At 40.5% G+C, this 19814-nt stretch overlaps 1 protein-coding gene across 8 annotated transcripts in view; it reads right to left on the reverse strand.

Annotated features, from left to right (window-relative positions):
* The window catches only part of sema6bb (sema domain, transmembrane domain (TM), and cytoplasmic domain, (semaphorin) 6Bb), a 559267-nt gene that overhangs the window by 95772 nt on the left and 443681 nt on the right, over positions 1-19814 (reverse strand). For all 8 annotated transcript variants that reach the window (XM_072593864.1, XM_072593857.1, XM_072593863.1 and 5 more), the window contains 3 exons: positions 17385-17504; positions 15046-15134; positions 12344-12561 (listed from right to left, as the gene is read on the reverse strand). In XM_072593864.1, the coding sequence (XP_072449965.1) occupies positions 12344-12561; positions 15046-15134; positions 17385-17504 (427 nt within the window). The remainder of the gene's footprint in view (positions 1-12343; positions 12562-15045; positions 15135-17384; positions 17505-19814) is intronic.

Here is a 19814-nt window from a genome sequence, read left to right on the forward strand (position 1 = left end):
TAAAGGCTGATCTCTCTCCCATCAGGCTGAAACTAGTACAAGACACCACCTTCACTAAAGGTCAAGGAAATTAATGAAAATTTAACAGAGGTCTTTTAGTTTTCTCCATGGTTGCTAGGATACCCATGCTTCTGAAAGCATTGAATTCTTGTTCTCTCACTAGATAGTTAAGGAATTAACAAAATTCCTTAAGTTAAGTTAAGGAATTAACAACAATTCTGCCCTGGGTCAAAGGCCAAGGTAAATTTCAAGCGTACGATGAACCATAAGCTTAGTACTTTACGTTGGGGGAGACCACATCATAATATTTATGAAAAATACATGACATAACAAAGTGAAAAGATGCAAGACATTTGAAATCATTTAAAAAATATACTTTTCTTGCTTTTCTCAGGTCCAACATTGGAGGATAAATCATTTTATACATATATTACACATATATATATATATATATAAAAAGAAAATCATAGACAATAGTTTGCAGTTTGACGATAGAAACCTGAAGGTATAGTGCCAATTTTCTGTAGGTGACGCAAACAGGGTCAGACGTATTATCAATGGAATGTGAAGAGTGGGCTAATATGATTTAGTGTGATGTGCTGAGACAAGACAAAGTCATGACCCACAATGAACCCATCCTTTATTTCATTTTCTCAATTGCACAAACCTGCCTTCTCACCAAATCCTTCAAACCCACTGCTCTCTAAAACTGCGGACAAAGATCTCAGGAATTGCCTGGTTCAAAGCCATGATTTAATTGACAAGTAACAAAGAGGAAAACAGACAATCTCTGTCTTCTTTGTTAACAGAACAATTTCCTGAGTTGTCTCCATGTAGCTTTATGCTATTGTTCTATGAACAATTCCTTTTAATTTATTCCAAATCTCTTACACTTTGACTATATATTTTCCATGTTGTTACATCTGCTACTCCCAGCATATAATATTTAAGTCACAATATTTGAATCTTGAACAATTTGTTGGATTAGTATAGCCAAACATCACTGTAATCATGAAGACTAAGTAAGCAAGTGTGAGCAGTAAGCAAGTGTGAGCAAGTTACTGCCCAACGTCAAGTTCTACAGACCTCGGAAGATCTGCTCCATATAATGGGCAAGAAACCAAAACTGTTCTTCTATCTTGCTCTAAAAAAAGACATTTTATGAAAAACCAAATTAATGCTATTCACATGTAGTCAAATTCCTTGAAGGTTTGTGCTCAACAAGCCTGTCCTGGCTCTCAAATTGTATTTCAAGACACATTAGTGAAAACCAGCACTGTTTCTTCTAGTTCTCATCTGTTCTTGGGAAGACCTTGAGTCTTGATATGGTTTTGTTTTCTCAGGCAACTACTACTCTCTAATATTTTGCCCTAGTGGCCATTGTTCATTATCAACTTACAAATTAGCAGCACGATAGGGGTGCCATTGTAGAGCAGATTGGAAATGTTCTTGCCTGCTGTTCATGTGTGCACACTTCCCACACTGACAGCAGAAAGTAGAAACCCCAGTCGATTTTTCTCTTTTCTAACTCCAGGAACGGTGAAAGCAATTGTAGTGCCCTAAATCATGTGTTGATTAAGATCAGGTAGCTGAGCCAACATTGAACCTTCAATATTTCAGCCAGTCTGACATAACATTACATCACAAAACTAACCCCAAAGCGCATTTATTAAGCCATTTGGAATTAGTGCCAGGGCTTTGAACAGGATCAAGATTAGAGTGGTGCTGGAAAAGCACAGCAGGTCAGGCAGCATCCGAGAAACAGGAAAATCAACATTTCGGACAAAAGCCCTTTGTCAGGAATGAGGATTCCTGAACAGGATCAATCAAGTACGCACACCAACTGATGCAAAATGTAGCCATAGAAAGTTTCCTGAGGTACTGACTGATAGAACATACTACAAGCAGGATACTGTGGACGATGTTATCAGAAATAAAAAATACAGAAAAACCAGCAGTTTTAGCAGCATCTTCGGGGGAGAATAACAGAGTTAATATCTTGAGTTTGATATGGTTTAGAAGATAAGCCATATTGATCTCAAAATGTTAATTCTGTTTTCTCTATCCACAAATTTTTCCAGACTTGCTGAGCTTCTCCAGTGCTTTTGGTTTTGATGAACTAAATAAAACAAAAACTGTGGAAGCTAGAAATTAATAAAAAAGGAATTGCTGGAGAAACACAGCAGGTATGGCAGCATCTGTGCAGTGAGAAACAGAGGTAATGTTTCAGGTCCAGTGATCCTTCCTGAGAACATTTTGAAATTAAATCCTTATTGTCCACAATACTGTATTTATTGAAAACAATTAACATTATGTTTTAATAAGAGTCCAGTGACCCTTTTTCAGAATGTTCTGAAGAAGGAGCACTGGACCTGAAATGTTAACTCTGCTTTCCCTCCAGAGATGCTGCCAGACCTGTTGAGTTTCTTTAGCAATTTCTGCTTTTCTTTCTGTCTTATTACTGACTGATTCAACTTGTGGCCATGACTGGAGTTTGATGGCAAAATTGGTTGGAAGAGAAGAAAGGCAGAAAGATTAGCAATTTATTTTTTTCTCTCTGCAGAGATGGAGATGTTAGCATTGTTTTTTAGGCTTTGCCAGCCCTCATTAAAATGACAGACTCCATCAGGTGCACTGGCAGCTTATGCCAGCTAGCGAGGTCATCACAATGGTTTAAAAAGACTCAAAAGAGATTCATTGGCCAAATAATTTGTCATGTCGAAAAACAAAGGGTGCCAGCAATATTTAGAAAAAATATTCGAGTTTGGAGGACCACTTCCAACATAAAGTGTTCCTCTTTGATCCTCTATACCACTTGAAGATATATCATCAGATCATGTTAGTTAAAACTAAAACTAAATACTATTCCAAGTAGAGCTTGTTGAACCTTACTAAAGTATAATGTTAAATTGCTTTCAATAAATACAATACTGTGGACAATTTACATCAAGGATTTAATTTAACCTTTGGAATATTTTTCTATAAGCACCAAATAAAGGCTTTGCTTTCAACCGGCAAGTGTGAACTTTTAAAATAACATATAATTTTCGACTCATAAATGTAAAAATGCTAATAGATCCCAAGTTACGGAAACTTAACAGCTGAGTCCCAAAGGACTGGATAATATGAGATGACAGAGAAAGTGTGAGATTTGCAGTACAGTCAAAAGATTTATTCGGATTTTAAATTGTGAGGCAGAAACAGAGATTTTAACCAGAGAAAGATCAATGAGTGCTGAAGTCTACTACCCTACCAGTTTTAAACCAGTGAAGACTTTGGAGAGAAATGAGTGCTAGCATGGCAGTGCTTTATCTGCCTTTCCAACTCCATTTTGACATAGCCCCTTCTCCCTCTCTCTGCCCCCCTCTCTCACCTTTAGTACCATTACACTGCACTTAATGGGATCTGCAAATAAATTATTCAACTGGAAAACAAGGCCAATTTACTGATGGTAGGTAAGAGGTGAAAGAATACCACAGGTGATTTGATGATGGAAACTTACATTCAGTTGTGTGTAAGGGCACTTTTGGATATACAGAGATATAAAACAAAATACAGTGAAAAAGAGACAAAAGAAATCAAGAACATTCTTCTACACAAGTAGGACTGGAAGGTCTTTAGTCTGCACGTAACATGCAGACATGTAATAGTTTAGGAAGTTACCTACATTTTGAGTCAGGGGTGATGGAGCTATCAACAAAGTGAATTTGACATATGCTGACTTTGGCACTAATTCTTGAAGGGTGCCAAAAGCCCTTTTGTCAAGAAACCAATACAACTGTGGTTGGGGTAGGCAGGGTTTGAGAAGCTTTGATGAGATTACTTACAGTGTGGAAACAGGCCCTTCGGCCCAACAAGTCCACACCGCCCCGCCGAAGCGCAACCCACCCATATCCCTACATCTACCCCTTACCTAACACTACGGACAATTTAGCATGGCCAATTCACCTGCCCTGCACATCTTTGGACTGTGGGAGGAAACCGGAGCACCCGGAGGAAACCCACGCAGACACGGGGAGAATGTGCAAACTCCACACAGTCAGTCGCCTGAGACGGGAATTGAACCCGGGTCTCTGGCGCTGTGAGGCAGCAGTGCTAACCACTGTGCCACCGTGCCGCCCACTTTGCTAATACAAAATTAGATGATTTTACAGAATACATTATATATGAGTACTGAAATCATGTGAACCGTTATAGTTGAGAAATGGTTAGATTAAAAAAAATTGAAGGAAAAATATTTGAAATATAGGGAAAGAGCAGAGGAATGGGGTGAAGATAGACCATTCTGAAGTGAAGTTAGGAGTGTTACAAAGGCACTTACCTTTTTATGAGTTTATAATATTCCTTTCAGGTGGCTCAGTGGCTAACAAAATATTAGCGAGTGTGGGTTCATTCTCAATTAACTTTGTACATGTCATTTATTAGTAGCTATAACTAGTTCTTGAGCTTTTGCTTTGTTAACTTTTGTTGACATATTTCAGAATAGAAGCAAGACTGTTTAGAAGACTAAGTAGAAAAGAAATTATCGATATATTCCACTCTAGAGACAATATTTATTTTCCAATTCAGATGGCTGTGAAGAAGAACAGAATTTGGAGGCTCTCAAACAATGAGTGTTCTTAACCCTCTATTCTACTCTTAATTACACAGCATGACAATGCAGAAACTGGCCATTTGGCCCAAAGGGCTTGTGTTGGTATTCATGCTTCTCATTGCCTCCTCTCACTCCAGTCTTATGTCAGCCTATCAGTATATCTTTTTCATTTCATCACATGTATTTGTCTATTTCCTTTCCAAAGAATCAAAGCCACTGGCCTCAGCCACTTCTTGTGCTAGCAAATTCCACATCCTAACAACACGCTGAGCAAAGACATTTCTCTTTATTACCCCACTGCATTTATTAAGTAATTGCCTTATATATATATGACCTCTAATTTTCAATTGTCCCAGAAAAATTTAGTGGCTGCTGAAACGGTGTGGACTGACGTGGGTCAGGAATCGGTTGGGCTCTTCACCTGAAATTCTGTGGCCTTTTAACTACAGCATGGCATTACAATTCCCTTTCTGAGCTCTCTGTTCAATCAAGAAGGACAGCTAGGATTACACCCTGGACAAAGAAGCCCAGCTGACTGAAACTCAATCCACCACGTTCAATTTTCACTCCCTTCACCACGATGCACAGTGTCGGCACTTTATCACATCCACAAGACGCACTGCAGTAACTCACCAAGCCTCCTTTAACAACACTGTCCAAATCCTCTCACTCTACCACCTAGAAAGGCAAAGATAGCAGGTGATTGGGAACACTGTCACCTGCAAATTCCTTTCCAAGTCACAAATTATTTTTATCTGGAATTATATCTATTTGTCACTGTTGCTGGAACAGAATCGTGAAATTCCTTTTCTAATGGCACTGTGGGTATCCTTCATCCCCAAGAGCTGCCGTGGCTTAAGGAACCAGCTCACCATCACCTTCTCCAGACTAATTATGTTTGGGCAAAAATGATTTCCTTGATGCTGACGTAAGCATCCTATGGACGTATTATAAAAACCGTCTACCATCTGTTTCTACATTCTGACCTGCTCCCCAATATTTGCTATTATTTGCAGATTTTGACACTGGGTTATGTGTTACTGAGTTCAAATCATTGAAACATACAGCTGAATATTACTTAAATGGAGAAAGACTGCAGAAAGCTAGAGGGATTTGAGAGTTCTTGACTATCAATCAAAAAAAGCTAGCGCCCAAGTTCAGCAGGTAATGGAAGAAGGCAACTGGAATGTTGGCCTTTATTCAAAGGATATCTAGTAAAAAGTATGGCAGTTTTGTTAAAAATATACAAGGCACAAGTTCAGATCATAGCTGGAATATAGGGAACAGTACAGGGCAGTGATGGATTCATGTTACTATAAGTAAACTGTTAATCCAGAGATCTAGGTAACATTCTGGGGATTTGGGTTTGAATGCCACAACAGCAGAATTTGACTTCAATAACAATCTGGAATTAAGAGGCTAATGAAGCCCATGAAATCATTGGCAATTATCAGGAAAAATCCATCAGGTTCATAAATGTCCTTTCAGAAAAGAACTACTGTTCTACACGAGACCCCAGACCAACAATAATGTGGTTGACCCTTAATAGCCCTCTGGGCAATTAGGAATTAGCAATCAATATTGGCCTGATTGGTGATGCCTACATCCCACGAATGCATTAAAAAAATTGTTTGGGCCCTTTATCTAAGGAAAGGTATATTGTCATTGGAAGCAATCCAGAGAAGGTTGACTAGGCTGATACATGTATGGAAGGACTGTCTGATGAAGAGAAGTTGAGTAGATTGAGGCCTGTATTTGTTGGAATATGGAAGAATGAGAAGAGATCTAATTAAAATGTATAAGATTCTTGGAGGACTTGACAGGGTGGTGTGGAAAGGTTATTTCCCCATGTGGGAGTATTTAGGACCAGAGGGCCTAATCTCAGAATAAGGAGTTGCACATTTATGAGAGATGAGGAGGAATTTCTTCTCTCTGAGGGTAATGAATTTGTAGATTCTTCTCCATAGAAGGCTATTGAGGTTGGGTCATTTAAATATATTAAGACTGAGACAGATTTTTAATTTGTATGGAAATTAAAGGTTATGAGGAAAAGGCAGGAAAGTGGATTCAGAATTATCAGATCAGCCACGGTCTCATTAGTGGTGGAACAGACTAGGTGGGCCTAATGGCTACTTTTGCTCATATGTTGACAGAAACATGCAAACTTGAGCACTTGGCCCTTGAAACCCTCATCACCATATGCCATATTCCCACTTTCTCTCCATACTGTTTGATACCTTTAATATCTAAACATGTATTAATATAAATCATTATAATAAATTAGGAACAAGTGGTCTCTGAATCAATCTTTGTGGAGTTCTACTTTCTATGTTGCAAAGCTCTAGGTTTCCATGTTACGCACTTTGAAAAAAGACTGGATTACACAAAGCTGTCTGCAAAATCAAAGATACCGACCCTGTATTCACTGTGGATTTAAACATGTTATTTATTCCCATTTTCAAATCCATTACCAAAATGGACTGCTGCAGAAATAAAGACTTGTTTGGACATATGAATGACTGGGGAACAATGTGCACACCACGGCAGTCATTTTACAGTCATTATTTCTCTGATTCAGCCCATTTAGTTTCGGCTGTACAACATATCCATTCTTGACAGTCATTGATTCAACCCAGAGATGGTGTATTTTTGCACAAACCAATTTTGAAAATTGCTTTGCTTATAGGAACGAGCATCAGATTTTAAACAGTGGCTTAATCTCATTTACTTGACGTTGACAGACTCAGTAGCCAATATCACACAAACTCAAACAAAACACACAGTCCAAAGTAACAGCCTTACCACTATAGTAGGTTTAGCTGCCAGAATAGGTACAACATACAGTACAAAATGCAATGGAACGGAAGAACTGGTTATACAGTGAGTTAAATGTAAACTTTTCTTTGGTCTCCTTACTTGAGAAAGGATGTACTGGCACTGGAAGGGATACAGAGGAGGTTCATTAGGTTAATTCCAGAATTGAGGGGATTGGCTTATGAGAAGAAATTGAGTTAACTTCGACTTTACTCACTGGAATTTAGAAAAATGAAGGGTGGTCATATAGAAACATTTAAATTTATAAAGGGAATAGAAAAGATAGAAGCATGGAGGCTGTGTCTACTAGTGGGTGAAACTAGAACTAGCCGGCATAGCTTCAAAATAAGGGACAGCAGACTTAGGACTGAGTTGATGAGGAACTCCTTCACCCAAAGGGTTGTGAATCTGTGGAATTCCCTGCCTAGTGAAGGAGTTAAGGCTAGATCACTCAATGTTTTTAAGGCTAAGATTTTTGAACACGAAAGGAATTAAGGGTTATGGTGAGCGGGCGGGTAAGTGGAGCTAAGTCCATGAAAAGATCGCCTATGGTTTTATTGAATGGTGGAGCAGATTGAATGGGCCAGATGGCGTACTCCTGCTCCTAGTTCTTGTGATCTTCTGTTCTTATGTCCTTTCACTGCTGGGATTCAGGTTCAAATCCCAACCACATATCTTTCATGGGATGTGCAGCATTGCTAGCCCAACATTTATTATTCATCTCTAGGTGTCCTCAATTAGGTGCAGGTAATCTTCTTCCTTTGCTTTAAAGGGTGGAGTTCCAGCATATTTGACTCAGTAATGATGATGATACTTTATTTCTTAGTCAGGATATTGTGTGATTTGGGGGAGGGCCGAGGTGGGGATGGGGCAATGTCTCCTACGGTTCTCCCCTGCTCTGGTGTCCTTGACCTAGGTGGTAGGGGGTTACAAGTTTGGTAGGTGCTGTTGTAAGAGCCTTCTTGTTGTGCATTGTGCAGATGTTACATACTACTGCCATTGTGTGCTAATGGTGGCGTGAGTGAATATTGAAGGCATGTGGAAAGGGTGTCGATCAAGTTGGCTGCTTTGTCCTAAATGATGGAGAGCTTTGTGAGTGTAGTTGTAGTTATAGCCACTGAAGCAAGTAGAGAATATTCTATCTCACCCCTGATTTATGCCTTGTGGCCAGGTGAGTTCTAACTCAGCAGATTACCCAAGCCTTAACCTGCCCTTTCAGTCCTTATGGCTGATCTAGTTAAGTTTCTCATCGATGTTAACCTGCGCGATATTGCTAGAAGTGGATTCCATGATGGTGATGCCTTTAAATGTGAAGAGAAAGTGGGTGTATCCTCTCTTAACAGGTAGTCACTTCTGTCTGAAGCAATTGTCTGATATTAAATCACTTTCCACAGGTCAACCCACTCCTGCCCGGGATTAATGTGAAAATCCTATATCCACTATCCACACAAAATACATCTGACATCTCAATTCAGCTTTTTGTGCAGGGACCAACAGAAAAAAAGCTGAATGTAGATGTCAGTCTCAATCAGGAGCCCCATAGAATGGCTATCATGGGAGACTTCACAGAGCTCTGTGAAATTTTACTGCTAAGGGTTTGGACACTGTATGTGCTCTCTATTTCTAATGTGAGAGAGCTCCATACTGAAAATGATGGGGGTGGGGGTGAAGGTTTTAATCTCACTTCCCAGCAGGGTAACTTATTCATCAGTGCCCTGTGCAGATTCCACACTCTTCCATTTTAAGCAGTGGGCATGCAGAACCAAGTGAAGTGGTGGAGCCCTCCTTTAAATCTGCAGATGGAGAATTGGATTAGTCATCAGGCCTCTTCATACTTTAATCTATGGCTTTCTGGGAGGAAACCAATGTTTTTCCCATTAAGTGAAACCTGAATGACTGGAATGATTGGAAGTAGGAGTGAGCCATTTGTCCTTTTGAGCCTGCTTCACCGTTCACCCAGATCTTGTCGGAATTTCTGCCTCAATGTCACTGCCCTGCACTACTCCATGATATCTTTAATGTCTAGACATCCATTGATCTCCACCTTCAACATGCTCAATGACTGAACCCCCACAACCCTTCCTGGTAGATGATTTCAAAGAATTATCACAGCTTGAGTCCAGAAATTCCTCCTCATCACAGTTCTAAATGGTCCATTCCTTATTCCAAGACTGTGTCCTCAGTTTCTAGACAGTTCCTGTCCAATACCCAACCCCCCCCCCCCCCCCCCCCCCAGGAAATATCTGTACATACACTGCCAAGCCCATGCTTCACTCAGACCATCTCGGACTCTTCCAGACGTTAGTGAATGAAAGGCCCTATCTTCAAATTTTCCTGAGGAAAGTCCCATCTTTCCAGTGAGCTATCTGGTGAACCTGACATAAGGGCAATAAAACTGTACACAATACTCCAGGAGATATCTCACCAAGGCTCCATATAATTGCAGCATGACTTTTTTCACGCTTGTATTCATAGCCTATTGCAGTAAAGGTCGACAAAGCATTGAACTGTTGCCGCACCTGCATGTTACCTTTCAGTGACTTAGAACAAATCTATGTATCTTGGGACCTGTGACTACAATAACTCAAATCTAATCAAATCAAATTAAATCAGATTGGATATCAATACTTCTCAATTTCTCACCACTTAAGATCTGAAATTTGTATTTTTTTCTATCAAGGTAAATTACATTATATTTTTCCACAATATGCTCCATTGGCTACGTTCTTTCTCATTCACTCAGCCTTGAAGCCTCTTTGCATTCTCCTCAGAACTCACATTCCCACTTTCTGTCTTCAGCAAAATTAATATTAGAATTGGTTCCCATATCTCAATCACTGATTGAGTGTATCAGTGGTCAAAGCACCGATCCTTACAGTTTCCCACCAGTCCCAGCCTGCTGACCTCAGTCTGACACATTTACTCGGACTCGGTTGATCCATTGACAAATTCCCAATCCATGCAAGTATAGTAGTCCAATCCCATCTGCTCTAATATTACTTACCAACCTCCTGTGTAGGACCTTATCAAAACTCTTCTAGAAATCCAAATACATCAAATCCATTGGTTCCCTTTTATCTTTTCTGCTCGGTGCATCTCCAAACAACTCCAGGTTTGTCAAATATAATTTATTTTCATAAATCTATTTCTTTTCATATCCCTGTTGAGTCCTACCATTAATTTCTAAGAGTCCAATTGTTATGTCCTTTGTAAGAGGCTCCAGCATTTTCCCTGCTATTGATGTCAGGCGACCAGTTCTATAGTCCCCATTTGCTCTCTGTCACCTTGCTTAAATAAGGGTTATATTTGTATCGTGTAGTCTCCCAGCCTGGCGAAGTGGTATTTTAGTGTGTGAGTGGCTCCTGCCTGGGTATGTTCCCGTGGCACCAGGAGGAGACTGGGGAGGGAGCAGCAGCAATGGTATCACGGTCCAATGTGGGAAGAGTGAGCAGTGTGGGAGGTCGCCTGGTATCTATGGTGACGATGTCAAGAACAGGCAGCTGAGGTCTCCCAGACAGCGAGCTAAGTGGCTCATCAAAGACTGTCGAACATTTAACGTATTCCTTTATTTTTCTAGTTTATATCAATTAATGTTAATTATTACCTTATTTCTTTACATTTCTACTTTTTCAACAATGGTAATACTTAATCTTTTAAACTTTGTTTCTTTCACTACTTTGTATAGAAATGTTTGTACCAAGGTACTTCTGTACCTAAGATGGCACCAGGTGTGGTGACATTATACATTTCTCATTGTTCTCCTCCATTTCTGTACTTGTGTACACCTGATAATAAAATCTAAATCTAAATCAAGAAGACCACAGGAAGCAGATCTTGGACTAAACACATCTCTCTTAAGAAAGGCTCAGGTCCTCACTGCATTGGGTACCTTGCTCCTGTGAGAACCTGCCTGAATTAATTTGCTAGCTTGTTAGTCTCAGTCAGTGATTTCCCACCCAGAATCCTATTGCTGAATGTCAGCCTGTCTCTTTTAGCTGACAGCTGACTGGAAATACATAGAGGAGATCCAGGAGTTAAAATTGCCCAGGCGTCAGGTTTCTGAGTCAGAGATCCTTTAAGTTCACTTTGCTCCATCCTCCTTCAACCAACTCTCCAATAAAGCCAGCACCTGAATGTCCGTAAAAGACAGTAATCCTTTTCCTAAAATTAACATCCCTCAGCTCTGTAGATATAAACTTCACCAAAATATACATGGTCCACTAATTCAATTTTGAAAACTGAGGAATTTTTGGATATCACAATATGTTATCTTTAAATACAGTTTGGTTGTATAAATAATCAACATTTATATCAGCATCGGAAGACTATTAAATCAAACATGCTTACTTATAGATTGCTTGATCTGTAACCCACAAACTTGCTTCTCAGCATATCACTTAAACCCTTTTTAAACTATAAACACATTCTTGATATTTAAATCCATTTATCCTGTTAGCTTCAATCATCTTCCATTGTAACTTATTCTACAGGTATATACATTTGTCCTCCCTCCATAGTTCAAACTTGCTAATTTGTAACATGTGCTGTATGTATTTTAACCCAATCTGCCAAAGTGAAACATTTGCTCCCATCAGATTTTGCCTATTTCCTCCATAATCTTGAAACAGTCAGCTAGATCACTCCACAATCTGTTGTTTAAAGAAAACATACCTAACTTTTTAAAACTTTGCTCTTTACTGAAATTCTTTATATTCTTAATCACCTCTATTGTCCTTCACTGTGCCCTTCAAAGGCAGTAAAATCTTCCCAAAATTAGAACTACACTTTGAATTCTAAATGAAATGTGGGCAATATGTATAAGCAGATGTATTTTATGAAGATGAAATGAGTATTACTTAGACAGCTTATTAAATTGTTTCCTTGAAAAATCTCAAATGGTGGAATATGCATTTCATTAGTAGAGAATGCATTTACCTATTGGAGGGAGTGGAGAATATGGCCAGCACAATAGTGTGCCCATTAATCTGAATGGTGTCTGTCACGGCCTGGAGGACGTTGAAGTAGAAGTGGGAATCTCCTGGCACTGAGCAGTTCAAGCGCGCCTTCAGGAAGGATGTCCACTGCTTCTCAAGCACCCGCTGAGAACCACCCATGTCATTCTTACAGACGCGAGCAACTCTGGAGAGAACAACCTGCATATCAGAAAGAGAAACTTTGGTGAAATTTTCATCTCTGTCTCAGGTGACGTTTTGATGCTGTTAACTTCCCAATTTTCTCCCTCCATCTCCTGAAGGCACTTATTCGTATTGAGCTATAGTCCCATTCCACTGGCCATCCTCAGCTAGTTAGTACAAGTGGCAATTGGACACGCAAGTCTAAATGGTGCTGTAGTGGACATCACAGGCAATTCTGATATTCTCCTCACTTTGCTGATGGTATTAATGAAATGTGATCAGGAGCAACAATCCCAGTTGAACTGCTGAGGCCAACTGTACGACCCTAGCATCACTGTGGCTAAGCACAGCTAATGTGCCATAGACTGAGGATCACCTGGCTGGGGTAAGGTCAATGATAGGGTAGATTGATTCAGGGCCTCAGAGGGTGACTGTGCAATGATTTCATGTGCCAAACCTTAAAATCTAACTTCTCAGTCATTTCGTGACATTTCTCAGGTCAATTCTTCTCCTCTCTTTACAATCACTTCACATGTCCTCCTACCTGACCTGCCACACACACACACACACACGTGCCTTCTGATCTGTGTCTCACATTCAACTTCTATTAACGGTGTGCTTCCCTTCTCCGCGTATTAGACACACCTTTCTGCTTTTGCTTCTTGCAAAATGGAGAACAGAATTTGGATAATGCAGTCCCTGGAGTGGAGAACAGGGGGTGATCTTCTGACAGACACCTTGTGAATCATTGACAATACATGTTCCCTGATGCAATACTTCACAAAGCTGCAAGTGACAGTTAAAGGCTGAGCTCCTGTGGCACTCTGCTCAGACCTGCCGAGAGAGTTAAATCATCCTGAGCGGGCTGTTGTAGTCCTGTAGCTGCAACACGGTGTCCATTCCATCTTCGCTGTACAGGGCACATGGGTAGGCAAGACTGATGCTCTGACATTGCTCATGCTGCTGCTGGAACAGATGGCACAGCTGTGCCCTCTTCCCTCGATCCCTTCTAGAGTTACAAGGTAGAAGTACGCACAAAAATTCAGCTACAGGTTGGTGACAGGCTAAGCAGGTCGAGTGCCTTCTCAGAAGCTGGGATCATCTGTCAAGCAGCAAGAACACTTCCTGAGAAGATGTGCTCTCAACTGTGTTCTCTCTCACCTGGCCATGGCTGGAGCTCTTCAGTACAACCTCATTTTATTAGAATTGTCTTTACAGCTTGTCAGTCTCATTGAAAAGTTTTTTTCTGCTGAGCAGCCATCTTTGTTACTCTCCGAAGCTGGTGACCCTTCCAAAAATAAGCTCTATGGCTGGGAAATCCAGAATTTGGTGCTAAATGTCCTCAGAAGTAATTTCTCAACAGCCCTGCCCACTTCTAAATGACTTACTCATCAATCCCATTTCAGATCTCCATTATCCTTCAGTTTCCTTCGCTACAGGTAATCATTGACAATATGTGTTGGTCTTATACAATGGTTTTACAAAGCTGCAAAAAAGGACAGCAACAACCTGTAGTGAGAGGCTGACCTAGGACACTGGGTACGCTGAGAGAGCTAATCATCTGCTCATCTTGAGTAGGGGTATAGCATTCTTCTAGCTCAAACATGGTCTCCATCTCATCTTCACCATAGAGGGGCACGTAGCTGGGTAGACTGTTGCTACTGGTATTAGTCTTGCTGCTGCTGGTACAGTTGGCACTGCTGTGCCCATAGACAATACAGAAAGAGAACAGGATTATGACCGATGTAATTTTCCATAGTTACTCAATGCTGTTTGTCTGCCCCCAATCCAACTCCCCAAATTTATGAAATGCCCACCCTCTCCCATATTTCTGAGGAAGGACTCACATAAGAGTGGGGGTGATGTAGAAACTGAATTGTCAGATCCACTAAACACACTGTGATTGCAAGTCTGAATGATGTAAACATGAAATAGTCAAACTGCAGGCAAGATTTGAGATCCACAGAACTGTTCTCTGCACAGATCAACTGTGTACAACAGATCCTTTAATCAAGTTACATGGGGATAAGCTGTTGATCTGGAGTTGTAGCACTGGAAGTTTTAGTAAGAAGTGAGATGCCAGCTATGAGGTCAAACATAATGATATATAATTACGCAGTATGGGGTCACATAACCCATCAGGATATGTCAACAATATCTGGGTCAAAGTTCTTCCAAACCTCTTGGATCTATTACTAATGTTTAATCGCTTACCTCAACCAATTCAAACAAGTTGGGAAAACCTGACTATACTTAGTACACTTGAAGGACTGTACCTGAAAGCCAAAAAAGTCTGTTCCCATTCCAGTTTTGTGAGCTTTACCCCACACTTGGATGGCAAGTAAAGGAAGGAGGCTCTTAAAAGGTATTGAGATTGCGTTTCAATTCCCACATATAGGAAGGACAAAGCATTGTTATCCATACTGGCAATATTTTTCTTGCTACATAATTTTCATTTGGTGTACACCTCAGCAATCACGTCACCCCAAAGTTCCCACTGACCTTCTCCAAGTAGTTAAATTCCATAGCAATTTCTCGGAAAAAGAAGAAAACATGTCGACCATATTCTACAGCGTGGATAAAGTATGGTTCTGGAAGGAAATTAGGTAAGATTTAATCGAGCGCCTTTCCTTAGCAATGACATCAAGTAAAACATCATATTAATCACTTATTAACCCATCAGCCAAAAAAAATCTAATTGTAAATTGGTTGAACACCTTTCAAAGTAATGAATATTTTACTGCGATTGTATTGACTCAGTTTTCATTGTAATTCCCTTTAATCATCACAAATTGCACAAACATAATTAGGTGCAGTGAAGAGAAGCTACATTAATATCAAAGTTTACATTTATTATGAGACTACACTTGATATTTTTTAATATGTATGATATTTTTAGGAGGTAAGTATAGATGTTAAAAAAACAGAAACTCAGAGCCAGCTACAAAGAAAGAATGATTTGAAAGAAAAATATTGCACTCCTGATTAAATTGCCATGGGAATTATTAACAAGTCAAAAATTATTACCTATATATAATATATAAACATATATATTACTCAGTTACATTTAATCAGAAAAATTGAATTTGGAAAAACATGCCTATGAACGGATAGGCATGAATGAAAGTAATGTATATTATTATATTCTTACTCTGTAAAATGGTTCTCCATTACAAGTGGATATTTTTCTTTTGTAAGTAACTGGACCACTGTGTTAGCAAGCTATGCCATTAGTGCTAAGCCTAACCTCATGAAGCATCATATATATGTTTTCCAGTCCAGTGTCATTGGTCTAATCAGATGTGGGGTATGTAGATTGATTGGATGGATCTTCCCTTCCTAGATCAGGTTTGCTGAGCCCTAGTCTAACTATTGATCTGGCTGAGTATATCTGAGTCAGTACAGACCAGGGATCAAAATCTAATAGGAGTAAATTACTGCAGATGCTGGAATCTGTACTGAAAACGACAAATGCTGGAAATCACACCACGTCAGACAGCATCCATGGACAGAGAGCGCAAGCCAATGTTTCGAGTCTAGATGACTCTTCATCAGAGCTGAACCCTAGTACCTTGTTGATTTGTAATGCTCAGTGTAACACCTTACCCACTGATCCATAGAAGTGACTAACATTTCTGCAATGATTATTGGCCAAAATATTTGTTTGATGAGAGATGCAATAAATATTCAGTGTATGGAAATTTGTAATAATCTACTATACTTCAGGAAAGTACTCCAGGGGTAAGTGCAGTTACCGTGATACTTTTGGCATAATAACATTATTAATGTTTATTCCCTGTGTTCCTTGCAGTATAGATAAAAGAATAAATTTTATTGATCTCTCCAGCTGCTCTAGGCAATTTCATATTCCATTTTATGACTCCCAAAATGGTTCCTATCAACTTGTGTTGATTTTTTTGCTGTCTCCCATCATCTGTTCACGGCTGTTTCTGTGAACTCTTGTTGGCTCCACAAATCTCATCCCTCGCTGATTCAGAAGATTTTAGGGTTCAGTCACCAACAATATGCATTATATAGAGTTTAGCAGATACTTGGAAATGATTGCAAGGCAGGGATATGATTGAGAGTCCAGAAAATGCAACAAACATATCAGCTCATTTCACCCATGGGCCTTAAAGTCACTTTGCTTTCTTACTCTCTTCCGATGAATCCACTGAGTTCAGTTTTGCTGAGCAATCAGCCTTGGCTACATTATATTAACAGGCAATTTTTAAGCATGCTCTTAGACTGTGGGAGCTGGAGTTTTCCAGGCCAGAGGTGTCAGCACCACTCAATATCCAAACTACACTTTCTTGGATTAGGCTCAACAGCAATACAGGATGAGCTGTGAGTTTGTGCCACAGAGGGGAAGGTGATCAGTTCCAGGCCAGGATTATGATGGTGTCGTCATGAATTATCCACCACATCCAAGAAAAAGGATGCCCTATCATAAAGGAGCAGAACAGTCCTGAAGCTTCTCACTGAAACTTAACTTAAGACCTTGAATTGAGTTGTGACCTATACAGGGTGAATGACAGTGAACAGAAAAGGAGAGATGACCACTATTGGACCCTCCACTAAATGACTTATCAAATGTAACCCCAATGAGGTACTGCAACACTCCTAATGTCAATTCAATTTTGATGATTTTGTCAGTGCCAAAAGAACCATCCATATTGAACGATTGTCCTCCTTGCTTTGCTATGGTTGGGTATAATTCTTATAAATGTCTCTGGTGAAATTTGGCTGTGAGGGCCGACAATAAACTCAAGAGTTGCCATGTTACAAGATTTTTTACATATCTTCTCTTTGTTACGTACTCTTATTGTTAGATGACCTACCTTTGAACCATTTGGAGTCATGTTTGACTGTTCGGAGGGTTGGACTGCCACCCAAGCTTCGATAAATGACAGCATCAATCGCTAGGAAATCAGTGACCGTCCCAGTGAAAAGTTTATTATCTAGTGTCAGAAAATTAGGAACATTTCAGCATTTAATTGAAAAGCATTCAATAATCGATTAAAATTGGAACAGTTTTCAAATTTTACACGAGGAGGGATTGACATTGGAGTAGCAGATTGCCTGGCCATTGTAGAATTCAAGGAGAAAGTGAGGACTGCAGATGCTGGAGATCAGAGCTGAAAATGTGTTGCTGGAAAAGCGCAGCAGGTCAGGCAGCATCCAAGGAGCAAAAGAATCGATGTTTCGGGCACGAGCCCTTCTTCAGAAATGAGGAAAGTGTGTCCAGCAGGCTAAGATAAAAGATAAGGCGCTCTTCCTTGGAGGGTTCCTAGGTGGAAGATGAGGCGCTCTTCCTTGGAGGGTTCCTAGGTGGAAGATGAGGCGCTCTTCCTTGGGGGGGCTCCTAGGCGGAAGATGAGGCGCTCTTCCTTGGAGGGTTCCTAGGCGGAAGATGAGGCGCTCTTTCATCTTCCGCCTAGGAACCCTCCAACCACAAGGGATGAACTCAGATTTCTCCAGTTTCCTCATTTCCCCTCCCCCCACCTTGTCTCAGTCAAATCCCTCGAACTCAGCACCACCTTCCTAACCTGCAATCTTCTTCCTGACCTCTCCGCCCCCACCCCCACTCCAGCCTATCACCCTCACCTTGACCTCCTTCCACCTATCGCATTTCCAACGCCCCTCCCCCAAGTCCCTCCTCCCTACCTTTTATCTTAGCCTGCTGGACACACTTTCCTCATTCCTGAAGAAGGGCTCATGCCTGAAACGTCGATTCTCCTGCTCCTTGGATGCTGCCTGACCTGCTGCGCTTTTCCAGCAATACATTTTCAGCATTGTAGAATTCACCTGATTTTCAACCCATTGTGGAGTGCCTAAGGGGCTCATGTGGTACAGTGTTAATGTCCCTACCTCTGAGTCAGAAGTCTCAGGTTCAAGTCCCACCTGGCCCAGAGGGATGTAATAACATATCTCTGAACTCAATGATTAGCAAATAGTATAGAGTGCCTGAGGGACTCATACGGTGCAGTGGTAGTGTTCTTACCTTTGAACTAGGAATTCCAGCTCCAAGGCCCAGCTGCTCTAGAGGTGTGTAGTAACACCTCTGACCTGATTGACTGGAAACTGTCTATGCAGTGCCTCAACAATGATGTAATATTGCAAGGTTTCACAGTTATTAGCTCCTTTCAACTCTGCTTCCCTCAACATTCCTGACATCTGAAGTTCTAAGTCTCTCTAATCTTCATCACCTTTATTGTGAAACATTTACCTGGAACAATGTCATCAATTCCTTTCAAATTTATAAGACCATCATTTCGAGTGCCCAGACTTTCTGTTCTTTCCTGATAACTTGGATTCCTACTTTTGAAAACCTTCCTTGCCCTCCTTAAATGACAGGAGTAAAGATAGACGAGCAGATGAAATATCTTAACCACATATTTGCAATGTTATCTCCAGATTTGATTATTCCAATGATTTTCTAGTTAGCTTCCCACTTTCCATAATCTTTAGCTCACTTGAAACTCTCCTGGTTACATCATATTCCTCAAACTCATCAATTTTGTCTACAAGAGACCGTTCCTTTCCATATTCTAATCTGAAAGTTTCATCCTCTGTTTAAATCCCTTCATTGTCTCATCCATTCATAACTTTGTAAAGTCCTATTGCATGACAGATGTTCCAGTCCACCCCAGTACTCTATAAGTGGCCTTGCAAATTCTCTGCTCACTTCAACCCACCAATCCATTCAGTCACGAATTTAGCTACCTCATGCTCTGAAATTCTCTCTGAAATTTCTACTTTACATCTCTCTCGCTTTCTTTAAGATCTTCCTTTCAAATCTTTGATCTAGGACATCTTGGAGCAGTTACAACAAATTCTCAAAGGGGAACGTGAGCAGCCAGAGGTCGTTGTACACATTGGTACCAACACATGGATCGACAAAGGGATGAGGTCTGCACAATGAACAGAGGGAGTTAGGCAAGAGGTTAAAAGGCAGGACTTCAAGGGTAGTAATCTTGAGGTGCCAAGTGCTAATGAGAGTGGTAATAAGATAGGGCAGATGAATGCATGGCTGAGGAGAGAGGGCAAGAGGTAGGAATTCAGATTTTCGGATCACTGAGATCCCCCCTGAGGCAAAAGTGACCTGCACAAGAGGGATGGGTTGCATCTGAACTGGAGGGGGGCCAATATCCTAGTAGGGAGATTTGCTAGAGACATTCGGGAAGATTTAAACAAGTCTGGCAGGGTGGTGAGATACTAAGCAGTAATCAGACAGGAGAGAATGTTGAACCTGTTACTGAAGTTAAAGA

Source organism: Chiloscyllium punctatum, chromosome 24, assembly GCF_047496795.1.
Source record: "Chiloscyllium punctatum isolate Juve2018m chromosome 24, sChiPun1.3, whole genome shotgun sequence".
Taxonomy (NCBI): domain Eukaryota; kingdom Metazoa; phylum Chordata; class Chondrichthyes; order Orectolobiformes; family Hemiscylliidae; genus Chiloscyllium; species Chiloscyllium punctatum.